Source organism: Girardinichthys multiradiatus, chromosome 9 (assembly GCF_021462225.1).
Source record: "Girardinichthys multiradiatus isolate DD_20200921_A chromosome 9, DD_fGirMul_XY1, whole genome shotgun sequence".
NCBI classification, from domain to species: Eukaryota; Metazoa; Chordata; class Actinopteri; order Cyprinodontiformes; family Goodeidae; genus Girardinichthys; species Girardinichthys multiradiatus.
The window spans coordinates 1707131-1730573 of NC_061802.1; the positions used below are offsets into that span (position 1 = coordinate 1707131).

Consider the following 23443-nt stretch of genomic DNA (forward strand, 5'->3'; position numbering starts at 1 on the left):
CAGGCGCAGGGATACGACCCTCTCATCCACTGGGGTAAACCCCAACATGAGACGGCTGAGCTGGGGGGCAACAAGCAAACCCACACAAGCCCGCCGCCTCTCCCCGTGGGCCACTCCAGAGTAGAAGAGAGTCCAGCCCCTCTCAAGGAGATGGGTTCCAGAGCCCACGCTGTGCGTGGAGGCGAGCCCGACTATTTCTTGTCGATATCTCTCGACCTCCCGCACAAGCTCAGGCTCCTTCCCCCCCAGCGAGGTGATGTAATTCTGTAATAATAGTGTTCTTTTACTGTTAATAATTCTTATTTCACAGTTTTATCCAAAATCAAGACGCTCTTAATTAAATGTTTTAATTAGAGTTTCATTTTTTCTCAGTTATAATATTACTACATTTAGATTACATGGAGTTAATTTAGACGCTAAAATCAGCCAGATACACCCTGCAGAAAACCTGTTTGTAAGTTTGGATCAGGACCAAAGTTGCAACAAAAACTGATCAAATGTCTGTAGCTAAAGGCGGAACCTAAAGGGTTGAAACTGTTTCTTGTGTCAATTTCCATGAGACTTCCGGCGGAAGTAAACAACAAGGCGCTAGCATCGTTAGCTTCCAGGTTTTCTTCTGTTTATCGTCGGTTTTTGCTGTGTGAGCTGAATATTTCAGAGTCTGCAGTAACAACATCTTCGGTTCATCATCTGAGAGAATTGATCAGAGAGCGACTAACTGCTGCTGCTGGAGAAATATTCAGAAACATCGTTCATTAGGAGGAAGAGATCGATCATCAGCTCAGACTGCTGGATATCAGCTGGAAAACCCAGATCAGATCAGAACCTACAGGTATGTTACCTGTACGGTGGCCTGAATGAACTAACACTGGAACACAGAGAATATGATCAGGGGACTAGTTGATGCCGCGGAGGAAAGAGGACGTGTCCGTTTTTTGTTCACAGCTCGATTATTTTCTTCGTTTTTTAACAGTTTGTTTTGGATCTGAATCTTATGATGTTATGTTATTGATTTATTTCAGGCCCGATGTCTTATTTTGACAAATGTCTTGATAGTTTTTATGGTGTAAAACACAGAAGAGAACTACACAGGGAGAGTGAACTGTTTTAAACCTTTAACATCTGTATGATACGTGGCCATCTTTAATTCTGCCTGTTGTCTGCACTGTGATCCATGGAATAAACAACGTCGTTTTAGGTTTTTCCAAACACTTTAATCTTTCAGATCATCATAGAAATATCAAAAATAACCTTGACTAAGTAAAAAGTTAGTTTTCTTTGGATAAAGTAAAGAGCCTGGGGTGCATTTCCAATTCAACAGCTCTATAATTATACAGCCACATTCAAAGTTAGGATTTTCCAGTGTAGAATTTCAACAAATTACAGAGTTCCTAAGGAGCGCTCAAAAAACCCAAAACAAAAAAAACCCCAGTGTTTCTGGTTGGTGACCTTTTGGGTCACCTGATGTCATTGCGGCTGTAAAAATAGACAGATGGCTGGACTGCTTGTAAACATGAAGGGCGGACACAAGCGTCCGAGTTCTAGTAGACATTATCCTAGTTGAGTAAACTTTCAACAGATTCAGTTTGGATTTTAAAACATTTTCATTCAGAGCTGGTTCTGTGAGTGAACCCAGCATCAGTATGTCAGCTTGCCAATCATTCTTGGCTGTCATGGCGGATGCTCCGGTTCCATTTTAGGTCCGGGTTGGATATATAGTTGGTGTGTCACAAACCACAATGTGGGGTTCTCAGAGTATGGCTCAGTGGTTTTGTTTAGCTGTGCCAAACACAAATACCACAGAAGAACAAATGTGAATAAAAATCATAAATAAAAGCACAAATAGTTGTGATAGTGTTCATGATATCTGGCAGTGAGCCTCTTACATCACTGCTGATGTGGTATTGTTGCCCACTCTGCTTTGCAGAATAATTTTAATATGGCCACATTGGAAGATTTTCCTGCATGAAGGACCTGGCTTAGTTCATGCCAAAGCATTTGAATTGGCAAATTTGTGACGGGCCTTAGTGTTCTTTATGGTCAGCTGCTAGTTTATCCTTGGAACCTGCAGGCTCAGTATTTCTACAAAGTGAATGTCTCGATGGACTCAACCATTCACTGTCACCACGTGTCCTTTGAGGAGGCGGGACAAGTGCCAAGTCAGTGACTTGATGTAATCAGCTGAGGCCTTACCTAACGGGTCATTGTTTTGGTATAATAAAATGAACTTGACTGCATTGTTTAACAACTAGGATTGCAAAGTATGTTGTTGAGTTTAAGTCTGTCAGCATGTATATAAACTAGATCTGTTTGTCTTGTAAAGTGCCTTGGAAATAGTTGTAAACAATGAAGTAATTACCTCTTTACAGAAGGTGAATACTTTATCGCAGTACTGTATTATCGGACTGTGATAGATTTCAGTATAGAAAGATAGGATCTTTCTATAAAAGACATCACATACAATAAATATCTCAATAGTTAAATGGTTTTAAGGCAAGGCAAGTTTATTGATATAGCACATTTCAGTAGCAAGACAATTCAAAGTGCTGTACATGACAAAAAGAAAAGACACAACAGGAAAAGTACGTTACAGTGGCATAAAGGTAATTAAATCCTTAACGAACACAAATAATTAAAGGGAATACAAATTAATAATTAAAATGATAAGATGATAATAAAGATAAAAAAAGTACTGCTAGAATGATTGATAAGAAAATGAAAGGAAAATTGGACTGAAAACGTAACTATTTATGCTTAAATGGCCCAGTCAAAGGCCACTCTAAACAAATAGGTTTTTAGTCATGATTTAAAGCAACTTAGGGTTTCAACACCTTTACAGTTTTCTGGGAGTTTATTCCAGATTAGTGGAGCATAAGAACTAAAAGCTGCTTCTCCATGTTTGGTTCTGGTTCTGGTTCTGCAGAGTAGATTTGAGCCAGAAGACCTGAGAGGTCTGGGTGGTTGATCCACTGACAACAAGTCTGTAATGTATTTTGGTGCTAAGCCATTCAGTGATTTATAGACTAACAGAAGTATTTTAAAATCTATTCTCTGAGCTACAGGGAACCAGTGTAGGGACTCTTGGACCCTTGGGGAACGCCACATGTGGTTTCTGTGTCTCTGATGTAAAGTTACCTACTGACACAAAAAAGTCCCTGTCCTTCAAGTAGGAATTAAACCAGTTGAGTGCTGGACCAGAAAGGCCGACCCAGTTTTCCAGGCGCTCTAATAAAATGATCAACAGTGTTGAATGCTGCACTAAGGTCCAATAATACCAGCACTGTGGTTCTTCCACAGTCTGCATTTATACGGATGTCATTGAACACCTTGACAAGAGCAGTCTCTGTACTGTGGTGAGCAGGAACCTGACTGGAAGACATCGAAGCGGTTGGTCGTTGTTAGGAAGTTGTTTAACTGTTGAAACACAACTTTTTCAATAATTCATTTCAATTCAGTTTATTTATATAACGCCAATTCACAACACATGTCGTCTCAAGGCTCTTCACAAAGGGTCTGAAATGGTGCGGGTTGTTGGGGAGGTTGGATTAAACTACTGAGTGTTAGAGTTTGGCCATTTTAGAATGGGCTATGTGTAGGGGTACTAAGTAAAATAATACACTAATAATGTTTGTCCATGTAGAGCCCACTGGAAAAGAGAAGGGGTCATACAGGTAGCAGAAATGTAGGGTCTGTTTGCACCTCAACCATAACTGAGCCGGTTTAGGCTAAACCTGACTCCCCCTTACTCCATCCAACAGTGAGGGAGGAAGGCAGAGGTAAAAATAATTGGAGAGTGTTGTTTCCTGTTGCAAACAATCTCACTGATGAAGGGGAGGTTAGAGATAAGCCTGTAGTTCTGCAGTAGCAGCTTGTCCAAGTTGCTCTTTTTCAATAGCGGTTTAATAATTGCAGTTTTAAAGAAACATGAAATAGAATTTCAGCCTTTTGTTTCTCTGCTGCTTGATTTCTCTGCTTTTTCCATCATGTCTCCTTCTAAGCTCTGATAGTATTTGCAGCCTGCCTTTATGACCATTTTTATCTGTTTAGCAGCAACAACAGCCTGAGTGAGAGACCAGTTTACAGTGTACATTTTAGGACATCCTCAGGAAAACATCCTAAGACATCAGATCAAACAGCTTCAGACTAAAGGGTCTCAGACCAGAAAAAGGGTCATCAGTAAAAGGGACTCAATCATTAGACTAAAAAGTCTCAGACACTTGTGCCTCAGAGAGAAAAGCCTGCTGCAGGTGATGCAAATGCATCATCATTGTGTGACAGTAGCAGAACGTAAGGTTAATGACATCACTAAAAAACAGTTCAAGCTTGTAACAACACCAGGTTAGTGTAGAGAGAAAAGGAATAATAATTTAAACTCAACCCGTTTGATCTGATGTCTGAGGATGTTTTCCCGATACCTGAGAATGTCCTAAAATTTACACCATAGCAGTGAGCCTCCAAACTAACTGAGAAGGTTACTCTTAGAGAACAGGAAGAAACTAGTGTTCTTTCAGGGGAAAGGTCAAAACTAAACTGCTTTCAACTCTTTTCTCTTGAGTTTCTGTTCTGTTTGGAAACTTGTGGTTTCAACTTTCCAGTAATACATGGCTTATATGATTTAAATTGTAGCTTCAAGCAAACAGCTCTGCTCTTTATCTGTGCTACCCAGACGTAGGGTACCTGAAACGCCCTTGTAGGGAGGTGTTCCAGGTATGCCCAAGTGCAAGTAGGCCAGCCAGGAGACATTGTCTCTCCAGCATGTCCTGGGTCTTCCTCAGGGGTCTCCCAGAGAAGCTGGAAGAGGTGGCTATAGAAAGAGATATCTTAACTTCCTTACTCAAGCTGCTGCCCCCACGACCCGACCCTAGAGCAAGCGGATGGATAGATAGAATTTGCATACATTCCAATAAAAATATTATTGAAATGTCTATTCTCAAAGTCTTTCCACATCTCTCTAAATGAATTTTACAAAAATGTCATTAATGTTGTTCTACTGTTCTTCATTCTCCCAGGTCTTCCACAACACCATGTCTGTTACTACATGGGAGGTTCTGGCTGGCAATTTTCTCATAACTAAAGAGAGGAACTCTGTTCTTGATCACAATATTCCAAACAGTGAACAGATAAATGAGGAACAGGGGGAACCAGAACCACTACATATAATTGAGGCTAAAGAAGAACCAGAACCTCAGCCAATTAAAGAAGAAAAGGTTGAACTGTGGATCTTTCAGGATGAAGAGCAGCTTTTGGTCAAGCAGGAGACCAGCACCACTATGATGAGTCCTGCTTATGTGGAAATATTCTGCAATGGACCAGAACTACAGGAGAAGATGGAGACAATGGAGGAACCAGAACCTGTACAGATTAAAAAAGAACAGGTGGAACCAGAACCTGTACAAATTAAACAGGAACGTGAGGATCTCTGCAGTGACCAGGATGAAGAGCAGCCTGCAGTGAAGCAGGAGACTGACAGCTTTATGATGATTCCTACTTATGAGCAACAGGACAGCAGTGAACCAGAACCAAACCAGGACCGACTCTTCTCTGTACACCGCCCTGAAGCTGAGAACCAACATCAGCAAGGCAGCAACCAGAAAGACAGTGAAAACAATTCAAAACTAAAAGGGCGTAAAACAAATATACCCTGCTGTGGAGTATGTGGCAAATGTTTCACTACATATAAATACTTGACTGATCACATAAGAACTCACACAGGGGAAAAACCGTATCCTTGTGAACTGTGCAACAAATGTTTTAGTGACTGTAGTACCAGGGCCAAGCATATGAAAACTCACACAGGTGAGAAGCCTTATCACTGTCACGTGTGTGGTAAATCTTTTAGTCACTGTAGTAACTTGGCTAGACATATGAGAACACACACAGGGGAGAAGCCATATTCTTGTGAAGCATGTGGTAAATCTTTTCGTCACTGCAATACTATGGCTCGACATATGAGAACCCACACAGGTGAAAAACCATATACTTGTGAAATGTGTGATAAATCTTTTATACAGCCCAGTGATTTGGCCCGCCACCTAAGAACTCACACAGGTGAGAAGTTTTTCTATTGTCTGACCTGTGGAAAAGGTTTCACAAGGCAGTCCTCCTTGGCTGTGCACATGAGAACCCACACAGGTGAGAAGCCTTACCCTTGTAAAATGTGTGGGAAGTCTTTCAGATACAGTAGCCATTTGACTCGTCATGAGAACTCACACAGGTGAGACGCTTTTCTCTTGTCTGATTGGTGGAAAAGGTTTAGTGGAGGTAAAATACCTTGACTGTTTTCATGGGATTTCATACATTTGAGAAGTCGTATTCTTGTGAGTGGTATGGAAAGCAGTTTCGGACAAAAATCTAATGCTCTCCATCTTCTCCTGATGTCTAATAAACATTAAAAGTGCCAGCTGACATTTATTTAGTGCCACTACATATTTAATAGATGCCGGCAGATGTTTAATAAGCGCCGCATGAAGTTCAAAAAGTATACTAGTAAAAGTTTACTAAACATTAACCAAAGCTTGATGGCATTCAGTTACTCACTCTATCCTCCTCATTTGACAGCAAGTAGTTTTGAACATGCACTTTTGGCCGTCATTACAAAAATCTTGAGGTTTGCTGCCTCCTATTATATTTTCCTTTAAATGAGACCAAGACTTTTCTTTGACTGATTTTTCACTCAGAGATGAAACAAATGCATTTTCTGCTCAAGAATTACATCACCTCTATTTGCACTCCAGTTCTAAAATTTCTGATTCAAGTTGCAAACCTTTACATCACATATATATTCTCATAGTAAATACAATAATGACTGGTGAAACTGGAATCTGAAAATACTTTTACTTCTCCTTTGATCTGCCTTTAATACAGAATCTAAAATACTGTATTCAAATCTGATCTAGATTATTGTTCATTAATTTTAGATGGTTTTAAATAAATAATGCACTATTCTATTTTTGAAAAAGCTGATTTCAGTGCTTTATTTAACATCTTGAATGGAGTCAAGCATGGAAGCTGCAAATAGGCTAAACTAGATTATTCTGCACTGCAGAAAACTGTTTTTCAAACAGAAAAAAGCTTTGATTAATCATACACTGTTTTAAAGAATATTATTTAGTCTATGTTTCACCAGTTCACTGGGCTCATATTTTGATTAAGAGCTAAGTCAAGGTATGGCTGCACTATATTAGGAAATCTAGCGATGGCGAAGAGGGGAGAAGAGGTGGAGGTGATGGAGGAGTATAAATACCTCGGTGTTCACCTGGACAACAGACTGGAGTGGAGATGCAACTGTGAAGCCATCTACAAGAAGGGACAGAGCAGACTGTACTTCTTGAGGAAGCTTAGGTCCTTCAGTGTTTGCAGCAAGATGCTGCCTGTTTTTTCAAAGAGGCAAATGGCAATCTGCTCTCTGACTGCATTTACACTCGGGCCAGAGTTGTCAAAAGCCACTGGAGAGCCACTTAGAAAGCACTCAGCAAACTGTAAAACATAAGTGAAATAATATGAGATTTCAAAAATGCTTCAAAGATGGGTTAAAACTTTAATAATAATAAAAACTTCTTACAATTAAACCACAGTATAATATGTCTGTTATTTTTTATAACATATACAAGTGTTATGTGTTGTACTTGAATCTTTTCAATAACTGCATTAAAGGCCCATTAATTTGTCTGTTGTTATTAATCCAGTATTCAGAACGTTCTGTTATATGATCCCAGCAACAGGATCAGGCCAGGATACAAAATTTTAATATTTACATTAATAAAAAAATATATATAAATGTGTGAACATATAGAATAGAACAATCTTTATTTGTCATTGTGATATAGTAATAAAGTAAAAAACCTTGGTGTTATTTTTGACCAGGACATGTCATTTAAATCCCATATTAAACAGGTTTCTAGGACTTCCTTCTTTCATCTCCAGAACATTGCCAAAATTAGAAATATCCTGTCCAGGAGTGACGCTGAAAAACTAGTCCATACATTTGTTACTTCAAGGCTGGACTATTGTAATTCTTTACTATCAGGATGTCCACTAAATGCAGTTAAATGCCTTCAGCTGAATCAAAATGCTGCAGCAAGAGTTCTGATGAAAATTAAAAAGAGAGATCATATTTCTCCTATTTTAGCTTCCCTTCATTAAATCCAGAATAGAATTTAAAATTCTCCTCCTCACATATAAAGCCCTTAATGATCTAGCTCCATCATACATCAGAGATCTGATTGGTCCATATGTTCCTAACAGAGCACTTTGTTCTCAGACTGCAGGTTTACTGGTGGTTCCTAGAGTCTCTAGAAATAGAATGGGAGGCAGATCCTTTAGTTATCAGGCTCCTCTCCTGTGGAACCAGCTCCCAGTTTTAGTCCGTGAGGCAGACACCCTGTCTACTTTTAAGGCTAGGCTTAAAACTTTCCTTTTTGATAAAGCTTATAGTTAGAGTGGCTTAGTTTATCAGAGAGGGAGCCTTCCTCCCTCCCTGTTGGTTGGAGTAAGGGGGAGTCAGGTTTAGCCTAAACCGGTTCAGTTATGGTTGAGGTGCAAACACACCCTCCATTTCTGCTACCTGTATGACCCCTTCTCTTTTCCAATGGTTATAATCAGTCTGACAGAGGGATGTATCCCAATCCTTGTGGTTTTTAGTATAACAATGACCATCAGTGGGACCCTTTGTTGTAAATAAGCGCCGTTTAACTAAATAATCTGAACTGAAACTATCTGTGTAGTTATGCTGCTATAGGCTTAGGCTACTGGAGGACATAATGACCACTTTCACCCTCTTCGCTACATTCTCACACTACTCTCCAATTTTGCATTATTTGCTGTTATTTCAGTTTTTAACTTTGTTCTCTCTTTTCTCTTCCTAGAAGCTACACCTGGCCTGGCTCTTTGTCTACCTGTGACACCTTTCTGGAGAGGGGCATCGTCCGAGCTTCTGCTGGCAACAACTTAATGCTCACCTTCTACAGATGATCCACATAGCCCTGTCTTTCAGTGTTTAACCCTTTCTCTCTCCTAGACATGGCTACTGACTGAGCTTCTACTGTAACTAACTCTATGTTCTCTCTTTCAGACTCTAACCTTGAAAACTGGCTCAGAGTTTATCTGTTCTTTCTTTCTAGATGAAACGACTAAAGGAGCTACATCCATTAATATTTACTTTTCCTTCCCATAGAAAGTACTCCTGGATCAGTGCTTCTTTGTTCTCTTTGTGTCTCTGCTCTGTTCTCTCAAACCTCCAGTCGGTCGTGGCAGATGGCCGCTCACACTGAGCCTGGTTCTGGTTCTGCTGGAGGTTTCTTCCTGTTAAAAGGGAGTTTTTCCTCTCCACTGTCGCTACATGCATGCTCAGTATGAGGGATTGCTGCAAAGTCAACACCAGTGACTGTCCACTGTCTCTACATGCTCATCCAGGAGGAGTGAATGCTGCAAGTCACTGACTGGATGCAATCTGCTGGGTTTCCTTAGATAGAAAAACTTTTTATCCAATTTGAATAAATAACTGAATCTGACTGAACTGTTCAATGGTTACGATTAATTGGAATGTATGAACCTTACTTTTGTGAAGAACCTTGAGACGACATGTGTTGTGAATTGGCGCTATATAAATAAAACTGAATTGAAATTAAACATTTCAATGAAATTGTCCTCTGCATTTAACCCATCCCTTAGGGAGCAGCGGCGCCGGAGGAGCATTCTGGGGCTAAGGGTCTTGCTCAGGGAGCCATAATGGCAGTCTGTGGGATACGAACCAGGGAACTTGTGGCCTCTTTGGGACACAAATGCCCTGCTCTCTAACCACTAGGCCACCAGTCCTCCATCAGCAGACAAGCCAGGTGAAGTGTCATGCCCAAAGACACAACGACTGTGACAGACAGAGCAGGGCTTCGAACCGCCGGTTAAAGGACAAGTTCCTACCACTTGAGCCACAGTTGAGTGTAGAGATTTATCAGTGGAGAATAATGCTCAAACTTTGAAATGCTCATTTTATGCAATGCATTTACAGAAGTAACAAAGTTTGCTTTTACCCAAGGTGGATTTATTTTCAGGTGGAAATTTCTTCAAAAGCTCTGTGGGCTTGAGTCAGGGTGGTACCCACACCGGTCATGTTTTGTTCATGTACCCTAAGTTCAACACTCATCAAAATTGCCAGCCACTCTTTTTATGATTTTCTCCTCTAGCCATTTTCAACAAAACCTTTAATACAGCATAATGGCATCTATTGGCACATTTTCATGCAACACAGGCCTTTTTACCATTCATCCACTCTCTTTATACCCCATCCTTGCCACTACTTATAGTGTTTCCTAGACCTGTCCCTTTACCTGCTGTACCGTTTACCTCAATTCCTTACACTTGATACATTTTTTAAGGTTTGATCAATTTAAATCTTTGTGTATGTTTTGTTTAAAAAAACATTTACTTGAATAAATTTGAAAAGCCTTTCAATAAAACTCTGTAAAATCAAATAGTTATGCACCATAAGTCCGTACACACCACATGAGGTGGAGTCTTGTTGAGCAGGGTGAGTAACGGTATCACCTGCCCATCAAGATACATTTAGCCCACTGAGTCTCATGAATGATCTAAAAGACATGTTGTTAGACAAATGAAATGAATTAGGTAGATCAATAAGTTCGCAATTATCCATGATGCAAACCTAGTATCTTCCATTGCACTTTTTGGACAATTGTAAATGGTAATACAAGAATGTTCACCTGGAAATGTCTTGGCAATGCTTGGTCTTCATTTTACTCTCACCTAATAAGTCAAAGAAAATACTTCTCCTTTCTCCTGGTATCAGAACCTGCATTGAAGACACAATATGAATAAAAAAAAAGAGTTGTAGATAACAAATAGTTTAGTACTTTTAAGAGGCATTGAAGATAAATCTAATTTTGAAGAACAGCACCACAAGCATCCAGTGGTTGCTTTCATTTACTATTCCCAGGATATATTTATATGATTTTGGGTCAATCTGTAAGACAATGTAACAGAAATTATTTGTGAGAAATCAAAGTCTTGGTACGTTTTTGTGAAGGACCTGCAAATTATGGTTAGAAAAGGACATTTCTTACCCTAATTTTTGGTTTGTTCTTCTGTCACATGCTTGTCATTTCAAATGTGTCAATGACAAAGGCCTTGTCAGTATTGTCTTGATTATATTTTCTGACCAGGAGTGTAAGGTACGCATTAATAACCTGTTATAAACAAACATGTGAAACTGTTTTTAAAATATAACTGTACAAAAAATGCATAGACTTTTTCCCTTATCAAAATCAGTTCATATACAGCTGTTGCACAGTAAAGTTTCAGTTTAGACATCTCACCTCACTTTCCAACTGGAGCAGTGTTGGAAATGTCACCAAAAAATATCTTATATGGACCAACTTTTGAAGCCAAAATATAGACATTTTTTCCCCCCATGCATTTTCCACATCTTTAAATCAAAGACAAAGTTTTGTTCTAATGATCTTATAAAATCTTATTCATATGTACATACAACTTCATTATACATAGAATGTTTTGACTTTGGTGAAAATCGTGTTTTCATTTTTTAATATTGTACTGGTCTAGAGGAGTTTAATTTATCACACTTACGCTTGATGATGGAAGGATCTACAGTTAGTTTTGTGACACCCAGGTATGAAGGGATCTGTACTTTGGCAGGTGTGGTCACAGGGCTGTTAATGTTCCTGAGGTCACAGGAGTGAAGGATGTTTCTGTGCTCCAAGAGGAGGTCGTCGTGGTGGTCAGTAGGGCAGTAGTTAAGAATTTATTGCTTTTTCGTGGCACTCTTGGTAGCTCTTCTGTGTAAACCCTAAGGTGATCAACATTGATTTTTGGTGTGATCCTTGATTGTCTTGCAGATCCATACTCTTTCTGCTGATGCTTAGTGTAGGGTCCTAGGTAGTTTGGGTCTAACTTTCCCCCTTTCCTCTGCTGGCTTCTGACATTCAATCGCCACACTTTCATCTCCACATGAAAATTAGCTGTGGCTTTTCCCTTGCTTTTGGTTGTCTTTTGTTGTTTGGAGGTGATTACAGACTGAATGGAAGGGAGGAGGATGGATAATCCTCAGGAAGTTCAAAGGTCAGAAGCAGCGGTGGGAGGAAAGAGACATCATGTTGCCTTATTGCTTCACTTTGTACGAGGAAAAACAAGATCAAATTGTCAAAGTTCATTACTGAGGCCATAAGGAAATTGCAAATTGAATCAAGCTGTATGCTGTATTGTCATTATAACCTTGAAAAAATAGTCTAATGAATGCATCATTAAAAACAAAAATAACACGATATTCAGGCTGATTATCAAGGTATGTAAATGTTTGACAGGTGTTGAGGTGACAGACGAGTTCCTCTGTCCAGATGTGTTTCCCCACCACTTATAAATATATATATATTTATACTATAATATATATATATTATAGTATAAAAAATATATATATATTAAATACTCAGTAATAATTAACAACTATTACCAGATGTCACTGTTTAATCAACCGTTTCTGCCAAAACGTGGGGAACTGTAACCTTATTTTGACTAACAAATCACTCTTACACAAAATAAACACAAACGCTTTCGCTTTATCTATGTGAATATTTATTAAATCAACAGCCCTGATACAACTCGCTCTTCCGATTCAATAATCTTCACCTAATCAAACTTGCAAAGTTCTACACAACAAGGGTAAAATATCTAACTAAACAAAACAAAACAGCATTGAGTGTGTATGAAATCAAACCAGCAGTTATGGCAAAAATACAAGAGGAATATGGTGTTGAACGAAGGTTGGAAGCTCGGGGGACAAAGGATAATAAAACTTTTGGCAGCAAACCAATAAAACACGAAGTCGAAGACAAAGAAAATGGTGAGTTTCACCATGAGGTTATTATAGCAGTTCAGTTTTACGGCGCACCTGGGCTCAGGTGTTCGCACAGTAAAAACACATCTTGCGAGACTCGGTGGCCTCAGAAATCAACACCAATCAAGTTTCAATAACGTAAGGCATGCACATACAATTTAGAATACATTGGACTATAAGTGGCGATTCTAAATCGCACTAAACTCCTACTCTACCCTGCCCAAGCTATTTCTAATAAAGAAATAAAATAATTTAAAAAAAAGGAACGAAATTACTTGGTGTCTCCTCTGATCCAGAGGAGACACCAAGTAATTTCGGGAGAAGGGGGGTAACTCCATGGGTAACTCAGGAGATCGGTCCGTCCTATTCCTTTTCGGCCTCCTTGGCAGAAACGTGAAAAATATGACGGACCGTCACTAGTCGACTGGAACAAAAAAAACAAGGAGGAAAAACTGCATCTCCTTGAAAACTCCATGGTTTTTTTTTGGTTACATGTTAAATCCACGTCCTCAATCAGTAAAGTTCAAAACTCCGGGCCTTCCTATTCCCGCAGCCTCTTTTATGAGTTTTGTTCTCGTTGGCCAACAATTCAATTCAGTTTTATTTATATAGCACCAATTCACAACACATGTTGTCTCAAGGCACTTCACAAAAGTCAGGTTCATACATTCCAATTAATCCTAACCATTGAACAGTGCAGTCGGAGTTAGTTATTTATTCAGGGAGAGAATGAATGAACGTCCACGTGGGATTTTCTTCTCCAGAATGATGCGCTTCAGATGCCGGTAACCGTGTCTCGGTTCCAAACTGAAAAGCCAGGATTAAAGGGCTCACCTTACTATATAGCCCACTGTGACGTCAGAACTGTGACGCCCCCGTCCTATCAGCCATGGTGCCCGCTGGGATTTGTAGTAGCGGACTATCCTGGGGTACAAAATGGCTGATGACGCGGGGGGGGCATAGTGGTGTCTAGCAACGTCCCAATGGTCCAATATTAAGAAAAACATGGTCCAACATATGTATATATATATATATATATATATATATATATATATATATTTACAATTTTATATATATATATATATATATATATATAAAAATAAAAAATTGTAAAATGAGCTTCCGAGGTCTTCAACAGTCAACGTCCACACTTTGGACGTGATTGGATTATTTACCATGTTTCAGGAGCACATTGAAGCCCGCAGGTAGCTCCACAGAAACTCTGAATTCTCCGGCAAACTTCGACTCATGTCAGAGGAACTCTTCTGAACCAAAGGTGCTCTGCAGGGCGAGCAGCTCGTCTTTCTGCTCCTCGAAGTCCGTGTTCATCTAGTCCCAAGTACAGCTACTATGCTGTGCAGGCACAGCTAGAAATAACAGTGAAGCCGTCTAAATGTCTTTAGTTTATACTAACACAGAACTCGGCAGATTTACTACCTGAAACAAAAAAAAGATAAGGCAGTATATATCTCAACTGCTTATGCTGTCCCCATCCAGCTTCCTTCTCTATGAGACTCTGTTGACTCATGGTAAATATATTGCAGTCTGATGCAAGGCTCCAGAATCACCAATAATCCATCTACAGCGCTGTGGCAGACAGTGGAAACTGGTACAACATGTTATGGTTTGCTTTCTAACAACACGTTTAAATGCAATCACTGCAGGTACAGGTGCACTGGGGTAATACAAAGGCAGCTCCAGATGAAATTCATTAATAATAATGAAGGTGCATACACCCCTACACCACAAATTACCTGACTTGATATGTTAGAACATGCTTTTTCAGCTTTTGTAAAATTCAGTTTACTTAATTCAGTCATACAGACAGATTGAAATTAAATTACATATATTCCAATAAGGTCCTATTTGTAACCCAGTGCAGTCAGATTCAGATTATGATGCCAGTCAGTAAAATGTTCTCTGTCTAAGGAAGCCCAGCTGAATTCAGTGAGTAAGTAACTTTGCAACAATCCCTCATGCTGAGCAAGCATGCGGTGAGAGTGGAAAGGATTGACTCCCTCTAACACGAAGAAACTCCTAGAAGAACTCGGCACAGCGCAAGAAGCCATCTTCTGTGACCCACTGGGTTTGAGAGGAGAGTAGACACAACTTTTTATGTTAAAGAAAAAGCACACATAGGTAATGACAGCATTAGCTACCAAATACCTCTTTTCCACCAACACGGTTTGAAGCCATTTCTGGTTCCTGAACATAATTTAAAACCGGTGATGTTCATCACATTTTAAAACATTTTCTGTGACCTCCTCCACAGACATATTGTCTTCAACACTGCTGTCCACCTTTGAATTAAATTAAGGATTATTATTTAACAAATTTGTTGTTATATACAAAACGATACAAGGGAATTATTTCAACATGTTAAGAACTAAAACTCACATTGTAATCTTCAGGTATTTCAGTTGGATATCTCGCTTCACTTCCAAACATCAGAAAACATGGCGAAAATTTAGTAGTTACTTGGCATTTTGTCCTTAGGCCAAATAGTACAGCATCCAAATGTCTGTCCCAGTCCTCTGGCTTGTTTTGCACCAGTTTGGAAAGTGCTCTGGAAATATAATTGACAAGCTGATCACCTAAAACAACTAAATACATTCTCATGTTAAAAACATACCTCTGTATGGTAGCATTCATTCGTTCTACCAAACCATTTGTCTGTGGGTGGTATGGGGCACAGAGACTTCTTTTAATCCCCAGCATGTCATTGACTTTTTTATTGATCTGTATAAAAACGACAATAAAAAAACATTGTTTTACAAAGTATTTCCTGAAAACAAAATGTATACATTGCTATACTATAGTTACTTGTAAATATTGAACACATTATCCTGTTATATTTATGTCTGACTTCTAAACCAACATAATTTCTTAAACGTACTTCATTGACAAACTCCTTCCCTTGATCAGTAAGAACTCGCTTTGGTGCTTCAAACTGATAGTTTGAGTAGCTCGAAGGGCTGGACCACCTTTAGAAAAGTAGTAACAAATTGTAAATAAAAAAAATACATCCATCCATATATATTTTTCTTTACTGTTTCCTCTAAAATAGAAAGATTACATAATATTCACTAAAGTGCAAGGTTACCTTTATTGGTGTGTACCCCACCTCCTGTTTTATGATTACTTTATTGGGCTGGCATGCCACACACTGACTAACCTGATAAGAAAAATATGCAGAACATTACTTTTAGTAAAAATGAAATTTCAAAGGCTGTGAAATTTGATGCTAACTTAAAATTTTAATTAAGTGGTATCATGGTGACATTAGTTGTTATCTTTGCATAATGAAGGAACTAACATTTGCACTATTTTTAGGAATAGGCAAAATCTAAAACTGCCATACTGACCCACAAATTGATGTCTTCTGACATTCCTGGCCAGTAAAACCTTTAAGAGATCACCTCTCTGGTTTTTTTCTATCCGCAATGAAAACCTTGGCTGCTGGCATGGCAGTCCAGAAAAAGCCTCATTAGCCTCTTTTTAGCCACACAAAACCTTTACCTGGAGCAAATGAGGTCTGCCTCCATGTAGACAATAGAATAACTTGCCATATCAGAATCAGCTTTATTGCCAAGTTCGTACATACAAACAAGGAATTTGCCGCTGGTACACTTTGCTCTTTGGTTTTGTTTTTGTATTACAGAATATACATATTTACAATGTACAATATACACAAATATAATAATAAAAAGGTGCATTTGTAACATCTGTATGCTGTTGTTCTGTACTTTATTGAATGTTCATCAGAGAAAGAGCCTGGAGGAAGAAACTGTCTCTGTGGCGGCTGGTTTTAGTAAACAGTGCTCTGTAGCGCCACCTGAAGGTAAAGCTCTGAACAGTTTATGTGCAGGGTGTGTGGGGTCTGCAGAGATTTTAGCAGCTCTTTTCCTGACCCTAGACCTGTATAAGTCCTGGATGGAGGGAAGGTCAGCTCTGATTATTCTCTCTGCAGACCTGATTATTCGTTGCAGTCTGGACCTGTCCTGTTTGGTGGATGATCCAAACCACACTGAGATGGATGAAGACAGGACAGACTGAATGATGGCAGTGTAGAAGATGACCAACAGCTCCTGTGGAAGGTTGAACTTCTTGAGTTGCCTCAGGAAGTATAGTCTCTGTTGGACCTTCTTCAGAACAGTGTTTATGTGTGAAGACCATCTCAGGTCCTCAGAGATGGTGGTTCCTAAGAACCTGAAGTGGTCCACGGCCGATACAGTGTTGTTGAGGATGGTGAGGGGGGTGTATGGGGGTGGTGTTCTCCGAAAGTCCACCACCATTTCCACAGTCTTTTTCCACATCTGAGGTAAATGAGATAAATTAATGATTTCTTTCATTATCAGTGATTGTGAGGTATTGATGAAATGTACAGTATTCAAAATTACTATGCAGAACACAATAAGCAGCATATTTCATGCAGAGTTTGAAATGACTATTTATTTAAAACGAAACTAAACCAAATATGAACGTTTTGTAGAAACATGAACAACATCGTTAGTTATCAATCAATGTTTAATTTGATGTGATCAGAAAGAAAAAAGACTCAGTTGACACACAGACCACCCCAAACATATAGAGCAGGTACTGCACTTAAAGTAAAAAAGTTATAATCATAAACACAATGGTGTACTCTTAAGTACTCCAAGCTCTTCAAGCTTCGGGTGAAAAAACGTATAGATGTTATTACATAAACACTAAATAACACTCTATGTAAACATCATCAATGTCAGTTTCTATTTATAAAACAATAAATTTCACTTCCTGATTTTTTGGCTCCAAACTGTATTAAACAAAATATATCTGAACTAACCTACTCTCCTAATTTTTACTCTGAGGACGAAGTTCAATAACCAACCTTAATATCAATTTAACCAAAGTGCAAATACAGTTTAATTATAAAGTAAATTATTGAAAACTTAATCCCAGAAAACTGAAATTTTACACCTTAAATCTAAAGAACAGTAAAAAGTATATTATTACCTTTTGTTGTACTTTTGGGGATCTTTTTCAGTGTGGGAGGGTCTGTGCTTAGCAAGATCTATTAAATATGATCCCCCCGAATGAAATAAATCAATTTTATGCAGAAATTGCATTCCATGGGTCATAGAATAAGCCATGATCAATTTGTGGCAGTTGAAATACCCCCATATTATCCATTTGGGGACCTTTTTCAGTGTGTGATTGAGTGTTTTTAGCAAGATCATTAATTTATGATCCCTCTGAATGAAATAAAGTAATTTTAGACAGAAATAGTGTTTCATGGGTAAGAAAATATGCCATGACCAATTTTTGGCAAGAGAAATAGTCCTATTTTGTCCATTTTATTTGGTGTGGGAGGTGCTGTGTTCAGTGAGATCAGTAAAATATAATCCCTCAGAGTGGAACAGAGTCATTTTAAGCAAAAATTACATTTCATGGGTCATAGAATAAGCCTTGATCACTTTTTGGCAAGTGAAATACTCCCATGTTGTCCACGCTGGTCTTCTTTCTAGCGTAGGGTGGATTGTATTCAGTAATACCAGTAACATATAATGATCCATTTTTGGCAGGTGAAATACCCAGATATTTTCTTGAGCGTGGGATGGATTGTGTTCAGCAAAATCGATAAAATATAATCCCTCTGAATGGAATAAAGTTATTTTAGCCAGAAATAAAATTTCATGGGTCAGAAAACAAGCCTTGGTCACTTGGTGGCAAACAAATTAGTGCAATATCTTTCATTTTGTGCATTTTATTTAGTGTGGAATCGGAGTGTTCAGTAAGATCGGTAAAATATAATTTCTCAGACTGAAGCAGAGCACTTTTAGGCTGACATTACATTTCAGTGGTCAGAGAAAATTTTGCCAATTTTTGTCACAGGAAAAACACCTAGATTTCTGTGCACAGTGAGCATTCAGAGAATCATTTAAGGCAGACATTACATTTCATTGGTCAGGACTAATTGGCCAAAATAATTTTTTTGCAGAGAAAACCATTGATTTTTGGCCAGTTGGGACTTCAGGCCTTCAGTGAGATCTGTAAAATATAGTTCCTCTAAATGAAATACAGTTTATAATTTTGAAATTTTGCTAAGTTTTCATTGGGCACTACCTGTTCTAATTTTTTTTTTTCAAAATAAATGAATAATAACCACCTTAAAAAACAATATAGGTCAACAAAATTTTAAATTTTATTTTATGTGGTCATTTATTGAGTTACATCCATCACAGTACAGTTGTGTGACAGAATGTTTCTAAATAGATAGATAGAACAGATAAATGATCAAACGTTTGTTTTTACTGCTATAGTTTAAAATGTAAATTTACAGATATTTATAACAAACGACGAAACGTGAAATCGACACTTTCACGGTGAGAACGTCGCTGCTCCTCCTCTCCTCTCAATGCTCCTCCGCGGGGACGCGCCCGGTCTCACCCGATCAGAAGAATTTTAAATTTATTCTTTGATTCATGGTTATTAACTGTGCTGGGCTTCAGATAAAGAAAAAAGCTGTTATGAACGACACGTTTGTACAACTATATACACTGTAAAAAAAAGACGGTAATATTACAGCAGCTTTGCTCCAGTAAAATACAAATGTTTTCTTTTTTTAATGTTTGTTTCTTCTTTTCTTTCATTTCTTAGTCTGACTTGTTAGGGGATAACTGACTATTGCTGCTTCCTGGAAGCAGTTCTGTTGCACAGAGTCAGTAAACAGCGGGAGCTGTTCGTTTTATACACATTGACTTGTTTTGAAAGAGGAAATATAGAGAGAATAATGCAGGTTTGCTTGAAGGTGATCAAGGCAGAGCAAATAGTTTGTCAGATTTACTGAGTCCAGAAAAAGAAAATCATTCAGGTTACTGTAGTATGTAACAAAAACATGCCAGGATGTAGCACAGAGGGCATTCATTCGATATTTACACATGTCTAACAGGTACCAGCAATAATTTGAGATCGGTTTACAGAACCATGGTGATTAAACACTTTGAATAAATAATGGTGAAAATTTAGGGGCCCAAAATTGGGCGTTTTGTTTCTATCGTTGGGTGTTGCTAATCTTTTCAATTTTAGTTTATGCCTAACTAAGGAACATATGCTTCTTCAGAGTCTAGACGTATGGACTGAAGGTAACATGCTCATTACACGAAAATGATCCACAGAAGTCCTCTGAATTTCCTTTTAAAGCATGAACACAAACGTTTCTGTCCTCCAGGCCTGGTGTCCTTCAGGTTTTAGATGTGCCCTTGTTCCAACAGATTATTCAAATAGCTAAATGATCTTGTCAGCTTGTCACATAGCTCTGCAGCAATCTGCTAATGAACCATTTATTTCATTAAGGCCTTAAATCAGGACAACAGGTAAAATGTGTAGGACACTGGCCCCTGAGGACACACTTCGGACACTACTGACCTAATATGTACACACAGCTAATTTGTGATTGCATCAGATTAAACAAGAACTACAAGTTTTCTGAATATTGATTTGTTTTATGTGTATGAAACCAATTTGAGATTTTTTGTTTTTTCTGTTTAACCTCACAGGAATCCTAGTGTGACCCCTAGCCAATAGTTGCAGAGTAGCAGATCTTCAGGCAGCAGGACATGGAGCTTAACTGATCCGCTTCACTGACGTGTTTCATGTGGGAGGAACCTAAAACTGGCAGTGAAATGGAAACATTCAGGACACAGACTTTGAAAGAGAAACAAGTCTAACTGCTTGTAAAAAGCAAAATGGCGAGCAAACATTCTTGTAAGTACTGTTACAGCTTCGTTTTTAACCTTTAGGAGTTTAAAAAGACCTTTTTCTAATGTCTGACAAACTGGTTTTTATGGAAGTTATGATGAGGCAGCTTGTGTAATGTTGTCTATTAATGAGTACATGCATATGCCATATAAAAACCTTATTTTAGTATAAGGACATTTAAAATAATCCGATTAAATTGATGGAAATTGATCTCTAAAACATAAATTCCTGAAAAATGTCGAGATTTCACATCTGAAGGATAAAATCTTAGAAAAAACTATTTCCTCCAAACGTGTCTGATTATCTAATGTTGGTGTGTTTAAGAGTCTCTTTTTATTTTAATTATATTAGTTTTATATGTGGATGGTTTGCCTGTAATAGAAATTGAACATTTAAATAACCTGGTGAGGCAAGTAGTTAGATATAGTAAGATTAAACATTTATTGCTGTTGCATCAAACAAAGTCAGGCTTCAGAGTGAGACTTTTTATAACAAGCATTCACTCCCTCTACAACCTTCACACACACTCTGATCAAACAATGGGACATGCTCACCTTCTGGACTTCAATATTCTGTCTTTGTATGTGTTTCCTACCTAACACACACTTCCAGTTCAGTTCCTGTTCCTCATTGCTGCTGTGCAACTTAGTCTAACAAGCAAATATTGTATGTCACAAAAACATTTTCTCCATTTTCTTGTTTGCTGCATAAAGTTTAACTTAATAAACATATTTTTATGAGAGTATATAAAAACAAACAAACATGTATAATTATAAAAAATGTTCTACATGTCTCTCTTCTTCATAAAATAAATCTATATTGTTGCTGTTTGATGCCCAGGAGAGTTTTAAAGTTACATTTGTCTGAGCAACTGTGGCAACTTTTCAAACAAATAAGCTAAGCAGTAAATCTTCTTCACTAAAAGAATAATTTGTTGAAAATGTTTCCAACAGATGTTGAAGAATCAGACAATCCAGGAGAACCAAAGTCAACGGATCAAAAAATCCGAATTGTGTTGGTAGGGAAAACAGGAGCTGGGAAAAGTGCCACAGGAAACACCATCTTACAAAAAAAGGCCTTCGTCTCCAAGAGTTCTTTCTCTTCACTGACAGCAGAATGTCAGAAGGAAGAAGGAAAGTTTGAAGACCAACACCTGGCTGTGATTGATACCCCAGGTCTGTTTGACACCAAGAAAACTGAAGAAGACGTGATGAAGGAGCTCGTCAAGTGTATCTGCTTATCTGCTCCTGGTCCTCATGTGTTCCTGGTTGTAATCCAACCAAACAGATTCACTGAAGAAGAACAAAAAACAGTGCAACTCATTGGGAAGATTTTTGGTGAAAAGGCCACAGATTACACCATGGCTTTGTTTACCCATGGAGATGATTTGGTGGCAGATCAAATCTCTGTAGAGGAATTAATTAAAACCAATGAAAATGTGAGTGCCATCATTGATCAGTGTGGTGGAGGATATCATATGTTTAACAACAGAGCTGAGGATTCCTCTCAGGTAGAAGAGCTGCTGAAGAAAATGAATGCAATGGTTGAGAAAAATGGAGGACGATACTACACTAATGAGATGTTTCAAGAGGCAAAACGAGCCATTGATGAGGAAATGACGATCATTCTGAGCCAAAATCCAAACATGGAGCTCAGTGAAGCCAGAAGAATGGCAGAGACAGACAACTGGCTCATTCAGAGCGTTCTGGAATTTGCTGTTGCTGGAGCTGAGATGGGCGCGAAAGTTGGAAAATGGACGGGACCGATGGGAACAGCAGCTACAACTTCACTGGGAGCTTCACTGGGTGTATTGGTGGGAGGTTTGGTTACAGGTGTCAGAGCCATTGAGATGGAGACCCAGCGCGGGTGCATTTTGCAGTGACATCATAAATAAATGAATAATTAGCTGTTTGTTAAAACTATAAGTAGCTCAAAATCAGAGAGGAATGATTGTATAGATGTCTCATTTTTTCACTGCTTATATAATTTCATGGAGTTTTATTGTTTGCCACCAACCTGCCGCCCCGTGGTGATGGTGGCTATGTCTGTCTCAGTCGTTGTGTCCTTGTGCAAGACACTTCACCCGCCTCTCCTGCTGATGGTGGTCAGAGGGCTCGGTGGCATCTGTGGATAGCAGACTCACTTCTGTCAGTCTGCCCCTGGGCAGCTGTGGCTACCATGTAGCTCACCACTGTTAGTGTGTGAATGGGTGGATGACTGAATGTAGTGTGAAGCGCTTTGGGGTTTCTGGGGGCTTGTTAAAGCGCTGTACAAGTACAGGCCATTAACCTTTTACCATTTATTTATAATTTAAATATTCAGGATTAGTGGTTGTTTGACATCCTTGATTCAAAATCATTTCCTGATTTATGTTGTAATAATCTCTCCTGTCTCTTGTCCTTTTATGAGCTGTGCTTACCTATAATAACAAAGTCTAAAGGTTAAAGGCATAACCATATCTTCTCTGTGGTTAATCATGTACTGTATACACTTGTTAAAGATACAAATAAAAAAGTGTGTAAGTGTTTTATTTTAAGCAACCAAACAAATAATTGGGGTTTTCCCGCTGCAAACTCAACCACAGATCTGTGTCCTTGTTTAATATTCCAGTGTAGCCAAAATTCTGTTTAAAATAAATCTGTCAAATGAACTATGGAGAATCGTGTGATGATTATACTTAGCTTCTTGGGAGAAACAGCTTCACGGAAACAGGGAGCCCTAGGTGACACTTGTGGAGGTGCGGCTGTTGCGCTGGGTGTTGTAGGAGGTTGAGCAGGAGAAATAATTTTAATATTCATTTCATGAATTAAATTAGTCAGTTGTTCTAAACGTTGTCCAGTG

At 38.6% G+C, this 23443-nt stretch overlaps 2 protein-coding genes across 2 annotated transcripts; both read left to right on the forward strand.

The window, feature by feature from the left end:
• Window positions 1-538: 538 nt before the first annotated feature.
• Window positions 539-7568, forward strand: LOC124873775 (zinc finger protein 771-like). The gene is made up of 2 exons (XM_047374731.1): window positions 539-832; window positions 5010-7568. Exon 2 carries the CDS (start codon window positions 5025-5027, stop codon window positions 6216-6218), a length of 1194 nt encoding a protein of 397 aa, XP_047230687.1. The 5' UTR covers window positions 539-832; window positions 5010-5024; the 3' UTR covers window positions 6219-7568.
• A 12907-nt stretch (window positions 7569-20475) lies between these two features.
• On the forward strand, window positions 20476-23252 carry LOC124873787 (GTPase IMAP family member 9-like). The gene is made up of 2 exons (XM_047374752.1): window positions 20476-20608; window positions 21556-23252. Exons 1-2 carry the CDS (start codon window positions 20590-20592, stop codon window positions 22482-22484), a joined length of 948 nt encoding a protein of 315 aa, XP_047230708.1. The 5' UTR covers window positions 20476-20589; the 3' UTR covers window positions 22485-23252.
• Window positions 23253-23443: the final 191 nt, after the last annotated feature.

What these genes read in the sequence shown, in the direction of transcription:
- LOC124873775 (XM_047374731.1), top strand. Translation starts at nt 5,025, where the DNA reads ATGTCTGTTACTACATGGGAGGTTCTGGCTGGCAATTTTCTCATAACT.